The following is a 15,372-nucleotide window of genomic DNA, read 5'->3' on the forward strand; positions in this document are numbered from 1 at the left end:
TATTATTATTATGATAAGACAAATTTACCCTTTAAATTAAAAAGAAAAATTATTTCTCCATTAATGGAAAGGAGTACCCGATAATCACAATCTTGTGTTCAATAGTCCTCATCCCATATTAATGCCTCAAAATTCACTTGTCATCTCTCAGTTATTAGATGTATACAACCCGCACTCCACAAGCCAATCAATATGTCAATTATGTGTTCAAAAATATATTCTACATTAAATGACATATTCAAAAAAATATAAGAAAGCTTTAATATCAAAATATGAAGCCAATTATAAAACATTAATAGCATTTATATTATTAACATTTATGATAACATTAATAGCTCATTAAAAAAACATTGGTATCATTAAATAAAGAAATATTAAATAAGGAATTTAATGTGTTAATTTAAATAATGAAATTTATTCTATTAAATTGAATAAGGAATTTAATGTGTTAATTTAAATAATGAAATTTATTCTATTAAATTGAATAAGGAAATTATTTATTTTTTATGTTTCTATATAAGTATTGTACTAAGTTTTTTTTTAAAAGTTAATTCCACAAAATGTCTAAAGAATAAAATTACTAAATCATTCATGAAAACAATCATATAAAAATTCTATGTAAAGAAGAAAAAAAGTGGATGATGGGTAATCTAAAATAAGATATAGTAGAATTGTTATTGAATTCTTGCTCAAGGTTAAAGTTAAACATGTTGACACACCCATTGACATCTCAGTAAATATGAACTCTCTTAATTTCTCGCCAAATATAAAGTCAATAGTTTTCTTAGGAAAATTGTTTCTATTTTTTTCTTAAGTCCTTTCATAGATTAAACAATGAAATTTTTGTTGATTTTGGATGAGGTTGTGGACGTCATTGATCTAGAACAGTTGGGAATCCAAAGTAATAGTAAGGAGTAAGGACACTCACATGGTGATAGGTACTCAAAACTCACAAGCCTCTAGCATGAAATATGTCAAAAGATATTGTCAATGCCATTCGTATTGAGAGGCAAAAAGAAAAGATTGGAAAGGCAACATGATGGGTCATGGGTTGAAGGGGCAAAAATAAGTTTAGACAGATTTTAGACATGTAACATTCACCAATCTCTGCCTCATTTTGGTGCCATCTTTGTATTGAGAGGGTTCTTACAGTAGAATTCCAATACAAGCACCGTGTCCTCTAATTTTTAACAATGACATAATACGAAGATGCATATGAACAAAATTTTATACTGTACAGTCATGTGATACACTGCAACTTCGTATTTTCCGATCTACAGGAATGTCACTGCAGAAGAATAATTTCAAGCCCTACGACCATATCTTTTTATCCTAGAGTCACACATTCCTATTGATGGAAGAAACATCTTTGACACCTTGTAATGAAATCGGTTGCTCTCTTATGCGAGACAAAAGATTGGAAACTTGCTCCGTTGCAATATCTAATCGTTCCTTAGACTTTGCAGATTCTGTTATCAGAGATGAAACCATATTTTGCAATAATTGAACTCTTTCAGCATGATCATTAGGTGCACTCTGAAGAAGCTTAGAAGAGGGCATACTGATACGACGCCAACGAATGGGAAGATACCTATCTGGGATCTGAAAACAATTTCCTGTGGAAAGAACTCTTAGAGAATGCCTACAGAGAGTTCCAGAGAAGTCAAACTGGTGGCAGCTGCAACTAATAATTCCTTCCTGAGGGGCCCAATAAACTTTCCTACCTCCCTCAGCTTTTGTGTGGTGCCTAACAAGAAAACCATCTTCAATTGGAAAAGAAGCATAATGTGCAGCCAACACAAGTTGTTCTTGAAGCTTTGAAAAGGCAAAAGGAGTGAGAATTGTGGCAGCGTGTGATTCCATGGGGGCTCCTGTTTTGAGGCAAACATTTTGGAGATTCTGCTGCATGGTTTGTTGTTCTCCAGTTTGATCTTTAAAATCCACAGCAACAGCTACCTGAATGTGCAAATCCAAGTTAACAGAAAGATAAAGCTCTCTCTATAAAAAAAAGAAGGATAAACTCATCTCTCCGACTGTGAATCCTCTCACTGAAACCAGTTTGACAATATCCAAATCAAGAGAGACATAGATATAATACCTGTTCAACAAAATGTGCAAGTCGAGTCTGTGCACTTAGAAACCGTTGAATGAAAGCATTAATTGACTTTGACTGACCAGTTGTAGTCATTCCCGCAAGAAAATGGCTTCTTAAAAATGGCAACGCCCAAAATGAGCGTGAGCTATATAAAGTAACCATGTGCCGGTTGGAATGCAGCCCAAAAGAACAAACCATTTCTCGCCAGCCTAGTTCAAAATCCTCAACTGACTCAAGATTATAGATCCTATAAAATTCAGCCTTCCACTCATTGTAACGCTCTCCTAGAACAGCATTAAACCAAGATGGAAACTTTGCCACTACCATCCATATGCAGAAAGCGTGTTTTGTTGTTGGCATTTCCATGGATAGTGCCTCTTTGAGACATATATTTTGGTCAGTTAATATAGTCTGTGGAGCTTTCCCATTCATAAAACCTAAGAAAACCTTCCAAGAAGGAAATTAAAAATGAAAAACACAACATCTATGTAAATTAAAGAGCTGCAATACTTTTCAAAAATCAATATAGTCTCAACAAGGGAGATAAAGGACAAAAAAATTGTCATCCATAATTAAAATATCTCTTCCATTTTAGAAGAATGGAATAAATGAGAAAATGAAGCCATTATAATGCATTGCACACATCTATCTAGAGGTAAATTACTCTTTGTGATGGCAACGATTTAAGTTGACTTAAATTCATTTATTTCCATCCAGCCAAATTATGCTATTAGCCTTTCAATAAACAAACTAAGAGGCCACAATACAAATTGAATAAAAAACAAAAATGATACTAATAATGATAACTTCTTCATTAAACAAACTACCTTCAGTGCCCAGGAGAATGACCTCATGGTTTCGTCTCGCAGAAGCACACAGCCAAAAAAGCAAGGCATTCCATAATTATTCATTCCAACCCATATCCCAAGTGGCATGTCAAATGCAGTCAGGCGGTGTGTTGTATCAAACACCACTGCATCACCAAAGATATCATACAACTGGATTGACGAGGCATATGACCAGGCAATGTTCTCCAAACGGTTGTTTATATCAAGCGTATACTCAAACTTAAAATTAGGATCTTTGTCCTTAATGTTTCTGCACATTCTTAATAAATCTAAGCTTTCTTCTTCTGGATCTATTTTTCTAAATGACTGTAGTAAATTCCTTACATCCTTTTCAGTAAAGGGCAAATATCCAGGTTCCACACACTTCTCAAGCTCCATGAGCCTTATCATTTGATGAACAGAGATCCCTGTTTTGGCAAATATAAGGATTCGGTTTTTGTCGGCATCGGAAATAGTTCTGTATGCAGGAAGAAATCGAACTTGGTTTGGTTCTAGAAGTTCATGATTATGGTGGTTTGCAAAACCAGTCACACGCCATTCAGGGGCTCCAGATTCTGTTGTCTTGCTTATCCGCATATAAGCCTGGCATCCGCATCGAGAAGATTTTCTATTCCTTTGGGGTTTACTTTCGGTTGAAGTTTTGACAGGAGTGTTTCCAGCACGATGACAAACAAAGTAGCGTCTAGTAAGTCCTTTACCAACACCATCTTTTCCCTCTGTGCGGTGACGTCGAATTGAGAAGCCACAACTCTTGGCAAATTCAGTATAGAATTCATAAGCAGCATCATGAGTGGGAAACCTTTGACCGATGTAAGGAATAGCATCATTAGTTGTTTCCAAGGAGAGGCTAGTTTGATGAGTAGATTCCTCTGTACTGCTTGTATCATCATAAACTACCAACATGGATCCAGCCTCTTCAGACATTAATTATATATTTTTGCAGCAACTAACTTAAGATACCCTGTGCTCTATACATTGAGGAAAAAACATGGGTTATCTTCAGAATGTGTAACTTAGGCTTAGTTCATGTAAAATGAAAACCAGTGTCATAGTATAAGTTAGGTTTAGTTCCTGAAAGAAAGCATCCTCTAAAGTTGAAAAAGAATATTAATGAAGTGGCTATTATATCAACGAATAATATCTACAACAACCTAACTAAGTGGTGAGTGGTGAGAAATAATAATAATAATAATAATAATAATAATAATACTAATAAGAAGAATTCATGTAAATGTATAGTCCAAATTTTCTCAACACAAGAACAACAACACGGCAATAAAATTAATCGCATGAAATGGAAATGGAGATGTGTTATTGAGTGAAGAGACAAACCCTAAAAACTCTCGATTATCGGTTTGATTCACCGGCAACACAAACACGATTGCGCCACACCACCCACCTGCGTCCCTTTTCTTCAACTTTTGAGCTTTAAACGCACCGTTTTGCTGTCATTCACATTTTATTAAAAATTACACCAAATTACATTATTAACCTTCCCTTACTTCAATTATATATTCATTCTCTCTTATAATCATTCATGATTTATGTGATGACTTCTATTTAAATTTAGGGAAGAGTTTATAAAACATGTTTGCAAGTAGGATTATGTAAAACTTTTATTACTAGTGAAATTAGTCCCTAGATAATGTTAAATTACTAATAAATTAATAAGGAAATTGTTGTCACAAAGCTCATAACATTAGTAATAGGCACACCAATATAACAATGCATTTTAGGCGGATAGAAAGAATTGTCATAATCAAAAAATGTGAGAGACAATAAGATAATAATAAGTATTGATAAAAGAATGATGCAAATTTGTATTAAGGAGAAAGGGTAGTTAAGAAGAATTAAATATATATTAATTTACATCTTATAATAATGAAAATGAAAAAGTATATAGAAACTAGAAAGGGTCGACCCTAGTCGTTTAGAGTGGTGGAAAGTTAACTTTATATCCCAACTCTGAAGTCTGAAGTAGCATCAAAGGGTTTCTTCTTCACTTCATGTCTTTCTCATATTTCATTTCTTTCTCATACTTCATTTCTTTCTCATAATTCATTCATTCAAAAAGGATGACACTTTACCGTCTCATTCTCCGCTCCCTCCGCCGCTCCTCTCTCCTCCACCATCATTCTCTTCCTCTCACCTCCCAATCTCGATCCTTTGCCTTTTCCTCCGCCGAAGAAGCCGCCGCCGAACGTCGCCGCCGCAAACGCCGTCTCCGTATCGAGCCTCCCCTCAATGCCATCCGCTCTCCTCCTCACCAATCTCAGTCGCGTGACCCCAACGCTCCTCGCCTCCCTGACTCCACCTCAGCACTCGTGGGCCCTCGCCTCAGCCTCCACAACCGCGTCCAATCCCTCATCCGCGCCGCTGACCTCGACGCCGCCTCCGCCGTCGCCCGCCACTCCGTCTTCTCCTCAACCCGACCCACCGTCTTCACCTGCAACGCCATCATAGCCGCCATGTACCGGTCTAAGAGGTACAACGAGGCCATTGCCCTCTTTCACTTTTTCTTCAATCAGTCAAATATTGTTCCCAACATTGTTTCTTACAATAATGTGATAAATACTCACTGTGACGAGGGTCGTGTTGATGTTGCTCTTGATGTTTATCGCCACATCATTGCTAATGCCCCTTTTAGTCCCTCTCCTGTTACCTATCGCCATCTCACTAAAGGTTTAATTCTTGCTAATCGCATCGCTGAAGCCCTCGACCTATTGCGCGAGATGTTGAACAAAGGTCATGGTGCTGATTCCTTGGTTTATAATAACTTGATTTTGGGTTTTCTTAACTTGGATAATTTCGATAAAGCAAACGAGCTTTTTGATGAGCTCAAGGAGAGATGTTTGGTGTATGATGGTGTTGTCAATGCCACTTATATGGAGTGGTTCTTCAATATGGGTATGGATAAGGAGGCCATGGAATCATATAAGTCATTAATGGATCGCCAGTTTAGGATGACGCCTGCCACATGCAATGTCCTGTTGGAAGTCTTACTTAAGCATGGAAAGAAAACAGAGGCTTGTGCTTTGTTTGATCAGATGTTGGATAATCATACACCTCCAAATTTCCAAGCTGTGAATTCAGATACATTTAATGTGATGGTCAATGAGTGTTTCAAGCTTGGCAAATTTGCAGAAGCGCTTACCACTTTTAGGAAGGCTGGAACAAAACCAAATTCAAAGCCTTTTGCCATGGATGTTGGAGGCTACAATAACATCATTGCTAGGTTTTGTGAGAATGGGATGCTATCAGAAGCGGAGACTTTATTTGAGGAGCTATGTTCGAAATCTTTGAGCCCAGATGTGCCGACTCATAAGACTTTGATTGATGCCTACTTGAAAATGGAGAGGATTGGTGATGCTTTGAGGGTACTCAATAGAATGGTGGATGCTGGTCTAAGGGTTGTTGCCAGCTTTGGTAACAGGGTGTTTGATGAATTGATTAAGAGTGGGAAAGCTATTGATTGTGCACAAGTTTTGAGTAAAATGGGAGAAAAAGATCCCAAACCAGACCCCACATGCTACGAGATTGTGATCAAGGGACTCTGTGCTGGGGATTTGTTGGATAAAAGTCAAGAGCTGCTGGATGAGGTTATGAGGTATGGGATTGGGGTCACTCCAACCTTGCGAGAATTTGTGATCGAGACTTTTATGAAAGTTGGGAGGGGTGGGGAGATTGAGAGACTGCTAGACATGAACAGATTTGGACACAGCCCTCTTCCATCGGGACCAAGACCTCCATACCGTCCACCACCTGCAAGATTTGGGCATGGTTCTCAAATACCAGGACAGCAGCTTCCACCTTCTGGGCCTCCACCTCATGTTTCAGGACAGCAGCGTCCACCGCTGTCTTCTGCTCCGAGGACAGGTATGCATCAACCTTCATGGGGAGTACCTCCTCAAGTGTCCAAGCCTCATATGCCAGCATCTGGCCCTCCAACTTATACCTCAGGACAGCATTACCACCATCCATCTGAACTTACTCCTCATATAGCAAGAACTCATCAGTCTACTTCTGGGGTATCCCCTCAAATGACAGGACTTCAACCTTATGGAACACCATCTGGAGCTTCACTTCAAATGGCAACACATCAGCCTCGTGGAACACCATCTGGGCCCCAACAAATGGCAGGACAACATCACCCATGGACAAGACCAACTCCTCCAATGTCAGGTCCATCATATGGAACACCAGCTCAAATGTCGCCACCTTATTATACAGCCCCAGGACCATCTTCACAGGTGACTGGACCCTATCACCCATCATTAGGAACCCCTCCTCAGTTTGAGGAACCGCATCAACCGCAATCAGATGTTCCGGGCAAGTAGCAGCTTGATTTTTGTTCAAGTGATGCTGGTTGGTTCTCTTTTGAATTGAGAGAAGAGATCTCTATTATTATAGCCACATCTTTTAAGTATACTGATTTCTGTTTTCAGAATTATTAGGTATTTATGATGTTATTATAGATGATGGATACAAGAATCTACTTTTATTGTTCAGTGACTTCAGTCCATAACTTATAATGCATGTCTTGGACGACATGTCATTTCAATTTATTCTTGTAATTCAACCTTTTGATTTATATGTTGTACTGGATATTACGTTTAATGTTCATGAGGTAAATCACAGTTTGATTATAGAAGGACAGAATGCTCTACACTTTAGTATGTATAGCATCTAGTTAAAAAAAATGATTACTTATCCTGAAATTGTGTGCACCTGTCTGCCAATACCAATATATTTACTGAATTCCTATATACTTTTCCTTTCATCCTTGTTATAAGATGGGTTAGGTTAGTCGGGTATGGTTTGTCCATTACTCGACCCTAAATATTGATCGAGTTATTTTTTTGAACTCAAATCTAACTATAGACTCGAAGCTAACTCGACTCCATATATCAATTGAATCAGCCTTTGAAGTTGATTCAACCTGATTAAATGTAATGCATATCTATTTCACATAAAGTCTTTTCAATATTATTTATTATTAATTATTAATTTGACACATATTGAGAATTTAGCAAAGGATTTATTGTTTTTAAAATATAACAGAGTATTCCCAACAGCAAAAGCTATAATCCATTTCACACTTAAAATGAATGTTATTAATAATTAGTAAAATAAATACGGAATAAAAAAATAAACTTGTGCATTGGCACATTAACAGTCTTCCTAATAACAGTCTAAAATTACTCATTATCATAACATATGAAACTTAAATTTAAGAGGAAATAATTAATAATTAAATTCAGAAGAACCTCGTTAATTCCCGTTGATGTCATTCTTCGTCACTATATTATAAGATTAGCCATATCTAATATCTTGGCCACTTCTTTATGAATCTCTTGCTGACACGCTCTCAAGGCTTTGCATCATTAACCCTTCACATGATTTGAAACTAGCAAGTTATATTCACATGATTTGAAGTAAGTTATATTGCTATGTGCCTGCTGAGGTCTGTAATTCCCAATTACTTGATTGATTAATAACATCAAAGCTGTTCTAAACTGTATAGGTTCAAGGCTTTTTTCCCTTTTTAATCATCATTACCCTTTCTTCATCTCTGTTTATCATTATAGCTACCTATTATCTACTTCTACTCAACACCTAAATATATCAAGCCAAAACCGTAAAGATTTAATGTGTGATGCAATGGAGTCCATCAACTTGGCTACAAGATATTAATATGGGCACTCACCAAATTTATTTCCCTGAAGATCACTTCAACAAATAGGTTCCTTGATAATAATATAAAAACCTCACCAAATTTAGAGTCAAGTTAGTGAGTGTTCAAACATAAGGGACTTCCACAATTAACCTATAATTGAAGTGAAAGGCCATGCATCTTTAGCTCAAAAAACCTGTACTTACTCTTTCAAACTAAGTCTTGCATTTTGGACCTTCACCGACAACTTTAACTTCTGTTCTTCCATATCCCTTAGCACAGCCAGCAGGTTTGCCCTATAAACTTCACATCGTTGATTTGTAATCTCCAGCTCCGTAGTCAACTGTTGGATTTTCTTTTGCTTCTCCACCTGAGGAATAGGATCCAAAGGGCAAATTTTGCATTATACAGCATGTCTATGCGAACATACAAGTTACACGCATAAAGCAATGAACACATGTCCAAGCTCATCAATAACACACAATAAAAATCCACTGCCAATGCCACTTCTATCTTAAAAATGGAAAAAATTAATATTTAACAGTTTGGTGTCATCTCACAATAGGTATCATGGGCCAATCATACAAGACAATGGGAAAATTGACGAAGATGTGAACCATGGGATTCAGGGGAGGGATCCACTTACTCCAAGAGTAAGTTTTTTAAACTTACTTCTCATCTTAGCCCATCAATTCTAGGGAAATCCAATGGTTTGAATTAGTGAGTAAGCCTAAACCATTAGATGTCCCTAGAATTGATGGCTAGGATGAGGAATAAATGGATCCCTCCTCTAGGATTCAAGAGGGTTAAATGAAATGACAAAGTGTTTTAGGTGTCATTTGTGATAAAGAGGTATCACTCTGCACGACTACAAGACCTACAATATTATATGAGATTGAATGTTAGGCAAGAAAATATCAACAAGAAAATAGGTTTCATTTGTGATTGAAATAATGGAGTGTTTTAGGTGTCATTAATGATTGAAATGATGGAGTGTTTTAGGTGTCATTTGTAATAAAAATGTATCACTCAAACTTAAGGGGGAGTTTTACTGCAAACTATAAGACCTACAATTTTATGAGATTGAATGTTGTGTGAGAAAATGCCAACAAGAGAATAGACTCCATAAGGGGGAGTTTTAGCATAGATGAGAATGTTGTGTGGGATGAGTAAACACACTATATAAGATAGAATTAGAAATAAGTACATTAGGGAGAAAGTTGGAGTAACTCCTATTGTAGAAAAGACGATAGAATCACACCTTAGGTAGTTTGGACATGCATGAATGAGACTTTTAAAAGCCTCATATGAAGAGTAGATCAAATGAAAATTAGTCCAATTCCTAAATAAAGGCCCAAAAAATAGGGGAAATGATAAAGAAACACTCAATGTTTTATCAATGAATATGATTTATTATACAACATTATGGTGTTGCTCAATCCATGTACATGATCTCACCTAACCTAATGTCATAAAGGTTTTGGTTGATGTTGTAGGTTCATCTCACAATAATTTCTGACGTAACTCTATTTAGACTGTCACGGTTTCTGAATGTAGTTAATTTTTGTAATCAATCTCAAGCGGCAAATACTAGAAAAGTACATCTTGTTGATGCTCCATTGATGATATAACAAAACTAACTTTTGAAGTTGTTTGATGAGGAAAGAAGATTGCCATGGTCATAAAATATAGCAATCAAAGCCTTTTCTTACTAGGTGGGGGTGACATGGAACAAATGACATCATAATGTTGAAATATGAACAACAGTTAATCACAAACCAATAAACATGCTATAACCAACATACGGAATATGGATTCCTCTGATAAAATCATATGTATAGCATACATTTTTCTATTAAATATCCAATGTGAATGACTTACCACATACAAAAGGCTTAAATAGAAATCAACAGGATGTACAGTTTCCATTTCACCATATGTTGTATTTATTTTTGGTTATTGGTTATTATGTTTTATTAATCAATAAAAAGTAATGTCGTAGGGGTGAAATAGTTCCCTAGCTTCTTGATTCCATTATCTACATTTGAAATGGCTATCAATCAGAAAATTATAAACCATCAAACATAAAATGGCCCCTTCTGCCTCCGTTCCTACAATTTTGTTCGCTTTGGCAGGTAAAAGCAGTATACAGTAATACCTTACTTCCCTGGATGCAGCTCATTGTAAAATTCATCAAGCCAAGACTTGGTTTACATGACTGCTCTCTTGAGACCTTTTACCTAATGCTAAGTTTACGGTGTATGGTTCGAGGTTTGGAATTACATTTCTAGGAACCACATTCAAATGTATGCTGGGTATTTAAAAAATATGTTTAGTTAGTATTTAAAGTTCCGGGAAATCTTTTTTTGAAATTCTTGGAAGTCTGCTTGGTTCATGGTGTATATTCCTGAGAATATGTCCTAGCTCAAACACCCCTGCTATATAAAATGATGTTTAGATATCATTTTTCATGTAATTGATAAAAAAAGAATAAAAAGGTAAAAAACAGAGGTGATTATCATACCTATAATATAAAATAAATATTTGAAAAATGTTTTTTTGCAAATTCTAATGATTTTTCCCTAATTGATATGTTACAATTGTGGGAGTATTTTTGTACAGATGATGGAAGTTATTTTGATGCCCAAGTGGTGGGAACATAACATCCATCTTGGGAATGGAAATGGGCAAAATATGGATCCTCTTATGAGAATTACTAATTATACTTTTTTAAAGCATGAACCAAACATAAGACATTCCCAGGAACAACTTAATATAGCTTGAAACAGAAACACTCCAGGGGAAATCACAATTTCAAAGAAACTAACCGCAGATTGATGGATTGGAACATCTTCATCTGCTGCAAGCAATTCACCCCTACCTTCGCTGGCTATTATAGCTGTCTCTGCAGTTCCATTACTCTGACCTTTTACTGCGGAAACCTTTTTACCAGCTTCCTGCAAAGCATTCATTGCAATATGATAGATTTTGATGGATTTTGCACCTTCTTCCACGTATTTGATTGCTTCCTGACGCAAATTGTTATAACGTATTGTAACAGACTCTTGGGAACTTCTTGGAAACTCAGATGCATGTTCAATGAACAAAGCACCGATTTTTGCATTCCTTGTCCACCGTTTCAACACATATTGAGATGGAAGTGTTAGAACATTTTTAGCTCTGAAGACTGCTAATACATGCCTACAAATAATTCCTGAATATTCAAACATCTGACAACTGCAACTAGCTTTAATCTCTGAAGAATTAAAAGTGACAGTGTGGGATTTTGTCTTTTCTCCAAATTTAGCAACTCGATAAGTAGAGATAGTTCCTGAATCATCAATCTTAGTAGCAGGATTTGCAAGAGTCTCTACTAACTCCTCTTGGAATTTCATGAATATCTTTCTGGTATAAAGACTTGCAGCTTGTTTTTCCATAGGAGAAGGTGTTTTTAAAACCGGGCTGCAATTAATAGTATCATAATCTGCTTTTAATTCTCTTTCATGCCAAGTTGACACAGCTTTCTCATATTGTTTAACCAATAGCTGTATGGTGGTGGATGCATTCATATATCCATCAAAGAAAAAGTTCAAACATTCATTTCCCTCAGTTATAGATACATCCCCAAAGAAAGTGTCCCGCAAGTAAACAGGGACCCATTGTTGCCGTGCATTGTACATTAACTGAAGCCATTCATTATCCATGATGTAGTATCTTTCCAGCAACAATTGCCAATAAGACTCAAAGTCATCAATTGTCTCACTCTCATTAACACATTTCCTAAACTCAGTTTCAAAAGTAGGATGTGACTGGAAAAGATGAGACAATTTGTTGCGGGTTTCTCTGAATACGCCCCATGTAGAGAACCGATGACGAGTTCGAGGGAGAACTTGGGCAACAGCAACTTGTATGAACGGGTCAAAGTCTGTTGTAATGGAGACAGGATGACATCCAGACATGGCTTGGAGCCATGTCCTGAAAAGCCATACAAATGATGACTCAGATTCATTAGGAATCAATGCACAACCAAATAACACAGGTTGCCCGTGATGATTAAACCCAGTGAAAGAGGTAAATGGCACTCGATACCGATTAGTCCTATAGGCTGTATCCAATATAACAGAATCCCCAAAATAAGGGTAGTTCATTCTAGATGTTGCATCAACCCAAAAAATATTTCCAACAGAGTGATCATTGTCATCTTGTACTGCATAAAAGAAAGCAGGATTATCGGCATGCATGCGCTTCAGATAGTCCAATACATTATGTCCCCCACCTCCTAGGGCATGCTGTCTAACACTGCTCATTTGCTGCACAGCAAACAACATAAAAATAAAATTCAGAGAAAACTATAGAACTAATTTCTTAGAGATAAAAGAGGTTTGAAGTCAACCTCAAACAAAGTGGACAATAGAAATCAGCAGTTTGAAGGTCCACATATCACAGCTCTAACACCGATACTATTAAAGTTAAAGAGTTAATAAACATTTCTTAAGATGCTTTGTATATAAAACAGTAACATAAAAAGTATCAAAACATTCAAGAAAACATGCATTCTCCACGCTGACCTTGTTTCTGAAGCATTTGGTACAACAACTAATCAGAAACGTAGTATGGAAATGATTACACAGAAGTTAGCAAAGTGTTTAATGTGACCTGATATCTTCTCTGTGAAATTTCTCCTCTCAACTCTCAAGACACAAAAAATGAATTGTTGTTGTTGCTACCCTCTCTTCTTCAATTAATCACTTTTGATGTATTGCAGATGAGAAAATAAGGGTTTTGAAAATCAGCAGAGTAAAAATTTGGGAGAAAGTCGGTGCCGGCATCTTCGGTCTACACGGCGGCGGCTTAACGACGGTGACACTCACAATGGTTTTGGCGTGGTGCGGATGCGATTGGTACAACGCTGCGTTTTAGGTTTTAGGTTTCCAAGTTCCACAGTGGAAGTATTGTTGTGAAATAATTATCCTATAAATTAACCTATAAATTATAAAATTAGAATTATTATTTTAATATATTCATTTGTACATATCACAACGCTGCGTTTTACTGGGCTTGTGAAGGCTAGCTCTTGTATCACAAACTATTTTTTAAACGTTAACCTATAAATTATAAAATTAGAATTATTATTTTAATATATTCATTTGTACATATCACAACTCACAAGGGTATAAATATTAGTGTTACAATATTCTTGTATAATCTATTTATATTCACTAGTATGTATAGGCACTTCGTACTTGCCGGCGAATATTGTGTGATACTACATATTCAATTTTTATATATTATATTTTTTGTTTTGTTTATGATAATGTTTAATTTAAGGTGAGATATGTGGTTAATTAATGTATTGGTGGTAGTTGCTTAGAATTATATAGTTTTTTAAAAAAAATTAAATAATGTTAAGGGCAATATATGAAATAAAAATTACACCATGGGGAAGTTATTTCAAGTTTTTGCTTTATATATAGTATAGATAGATACTTCTAAATTTATATTTAGGGTTTAAAATTTATGTATTGATTATCAATATATCATTCACATTAATTTATAATACTTCTATTTAAAAGTCAATCATAATTAATATATGAATGATAAATATTTATTGAAAGTTTAAAAACCACTTATATTATCAATATATACATATTAAATTCTTATATTTATTATCAATTTTATTATTTATACTTATTATCTAGTTATAATCTATTTATATTTATACTTATTATCTACATCTATATATATATACTTATTATCTATATTTATTATTTATATCTATACTATATATAAAGCCAAAACATATAATAACTACCTACATGGCATAATTTTCATTTACCTATTTTGCCCTTATAATTAATAATTATTACAATATTTTTTCATACAATAAAAAATATATATGAAGGTTAGAAGAAAAATATTTTTATATTTTCAATCAAAAAATTATAATATCATACACGAAAAAGTGATTTAATTCTCTAAAATGAAATATATAAAAATGAAATATTCAATGCTAAAAAAAAATGCGGGTCGGCAGACACGAAGTGACTGCCGACACGCTAGTTTATTATAAAGTCAAAATATGGTATAACCACCTACATTAATTAATTTGTAATTCTATATTCCACCCTTATTATTTACCAGAAAATCATATAACACACTCATATCCTCACTATTTCCTCTATGTTATTTTGTTAATGGTGTCCCCCTTTGAGTTTTTTTACCATATTTTGTTTAAATATTTGCCTCTTACATGTGTCTTTATAACTTCAATATTCGATAACAACATTCTAAAAATACAATTGTTTCTCAATTTTATCACACTAAAGACAAATTATGAGATGGTTTATGAAATTTACTACTTTATACAATCATTACTATGAAATAAGAATGAAGTGGAGAAACATTTCATGATAATTTTTTTGAATGAATATGTCTCAATTATGCAATCTATCTACAAAACTAATTGCAAGTGATCAATTATTTAAAGAGAATCAAATATCTTCTAGTATAAAAGATAAATTATTTCATTCTCTCACTAAAATTATGACATTTGTCATATTTAATTATTTTTTATAAAAATATTTATTAAAATTAAATAAAACATTACATGTGTCATGTTTTTATTAGCAAGATGAGATAATTTATCTCCTGATATGTGAATTTATTTTATTCTCTTATTTAAATACATAATTACATTACAAACAATAACAAAATGAGTTTCATATGATTATATACTATTATTTATAACAAATACT

General features: G+C 34.8%; 3 protein-coding genes across 7 annotated transcripts; 1 reads left to right on the top strand and 2 right to left on the bottom strand.

Moving 5' to 3' along the window:
• Positions 1,089-4,452, bottom strand: LOC109345711 (protein FAR1-RELATED SEQUENCE 11). Its single transcript, XM_019584868.1, has 4 exons — positions 4,276-4,452; positions 2,923-3,911; positions 2,099-2,542; positions 1,089-1,956 (listed from the first exon to the last, which is right to left on the bottom strand). The coding sequence occupies exons 2-4, from the start codon at positions 3,865-3,867 to the stop codon at positions 1,339-1,341; spliced, it is 2,007 nt and encodes a 668-aa protein (XP_019440413.1). The 5' UTR covers positions 3,868-3,911; positions 4,276-4,452; the 3' UTR covers positions 1,089-1,338.
• On the top strand, positions 4,890-7,451 carry LOC109345714 (pentatricopeptide repeat-containing protein At1g10270-like). The gene has a single exon (XM_019584872.1). The coding sequence runs from the start codon at positions 5,019-5,021 to the stop codon at positions 7,278-7,280; it is 2,262 nt and encodes a 753-aa protein (XP_019440417.1). The 5' UTR covers positions 4,890-5,018; the 3' UTR covers positions 7,281-7,451.
• On the bottom strand, positions 8,675-13,589 carry LOC109345715 (protein FAR1-RELATED SEQUENCE 9). 5 transcript variants are annotated; one of them, XM_019584876.1, is made up of 3 exons: positions 13,274-13,589; positions 11,446-12,927; positions 8,675-8,987 (listed from the first exon to the last, which is right to left on the bottom strand). In XM_019584876.1, exons 2-3 carry the CDS (start codon positions 12,922-12,924, stop codon positions 8,820-8,822), a joined length of 1,647 nt encoding a protein of 548 aa, XP_019440421.1. In that variant the 5' UTR covers positions 12,925-12,927; positions 13,274-13,589; the 3' UTR covers positions 8,675-8,819. The 5 variants fall into 5 exon arrangements, with proteins under 5 accessions (XP_019440421.1, XP_019440419.1, XP_019440420.1 ...); XM_019584874.1 differs by having other exon boundaries at positions 11,446-12,928; positions 13,257-13,589; XM_019584875.1 differs by having other exon boundaries at positions 13,186-13,589.

The sequence above is a fragment of the Lupinus angustifolius genome, chromosome LG04, assembly GCF_001865875.1.
Source record: "Lupinus angustifolius cultivar Tanjil chromosome LG04, LupAngTanjil_v1.0, whole genome shotgun sequence".
Lineage (NCBI taxonomy): Eukaryota > Viridiplantae > Streptophyta > Magnoliopsida > Fabales > Fabaceae > Lupinus > Lupinus angustifolius.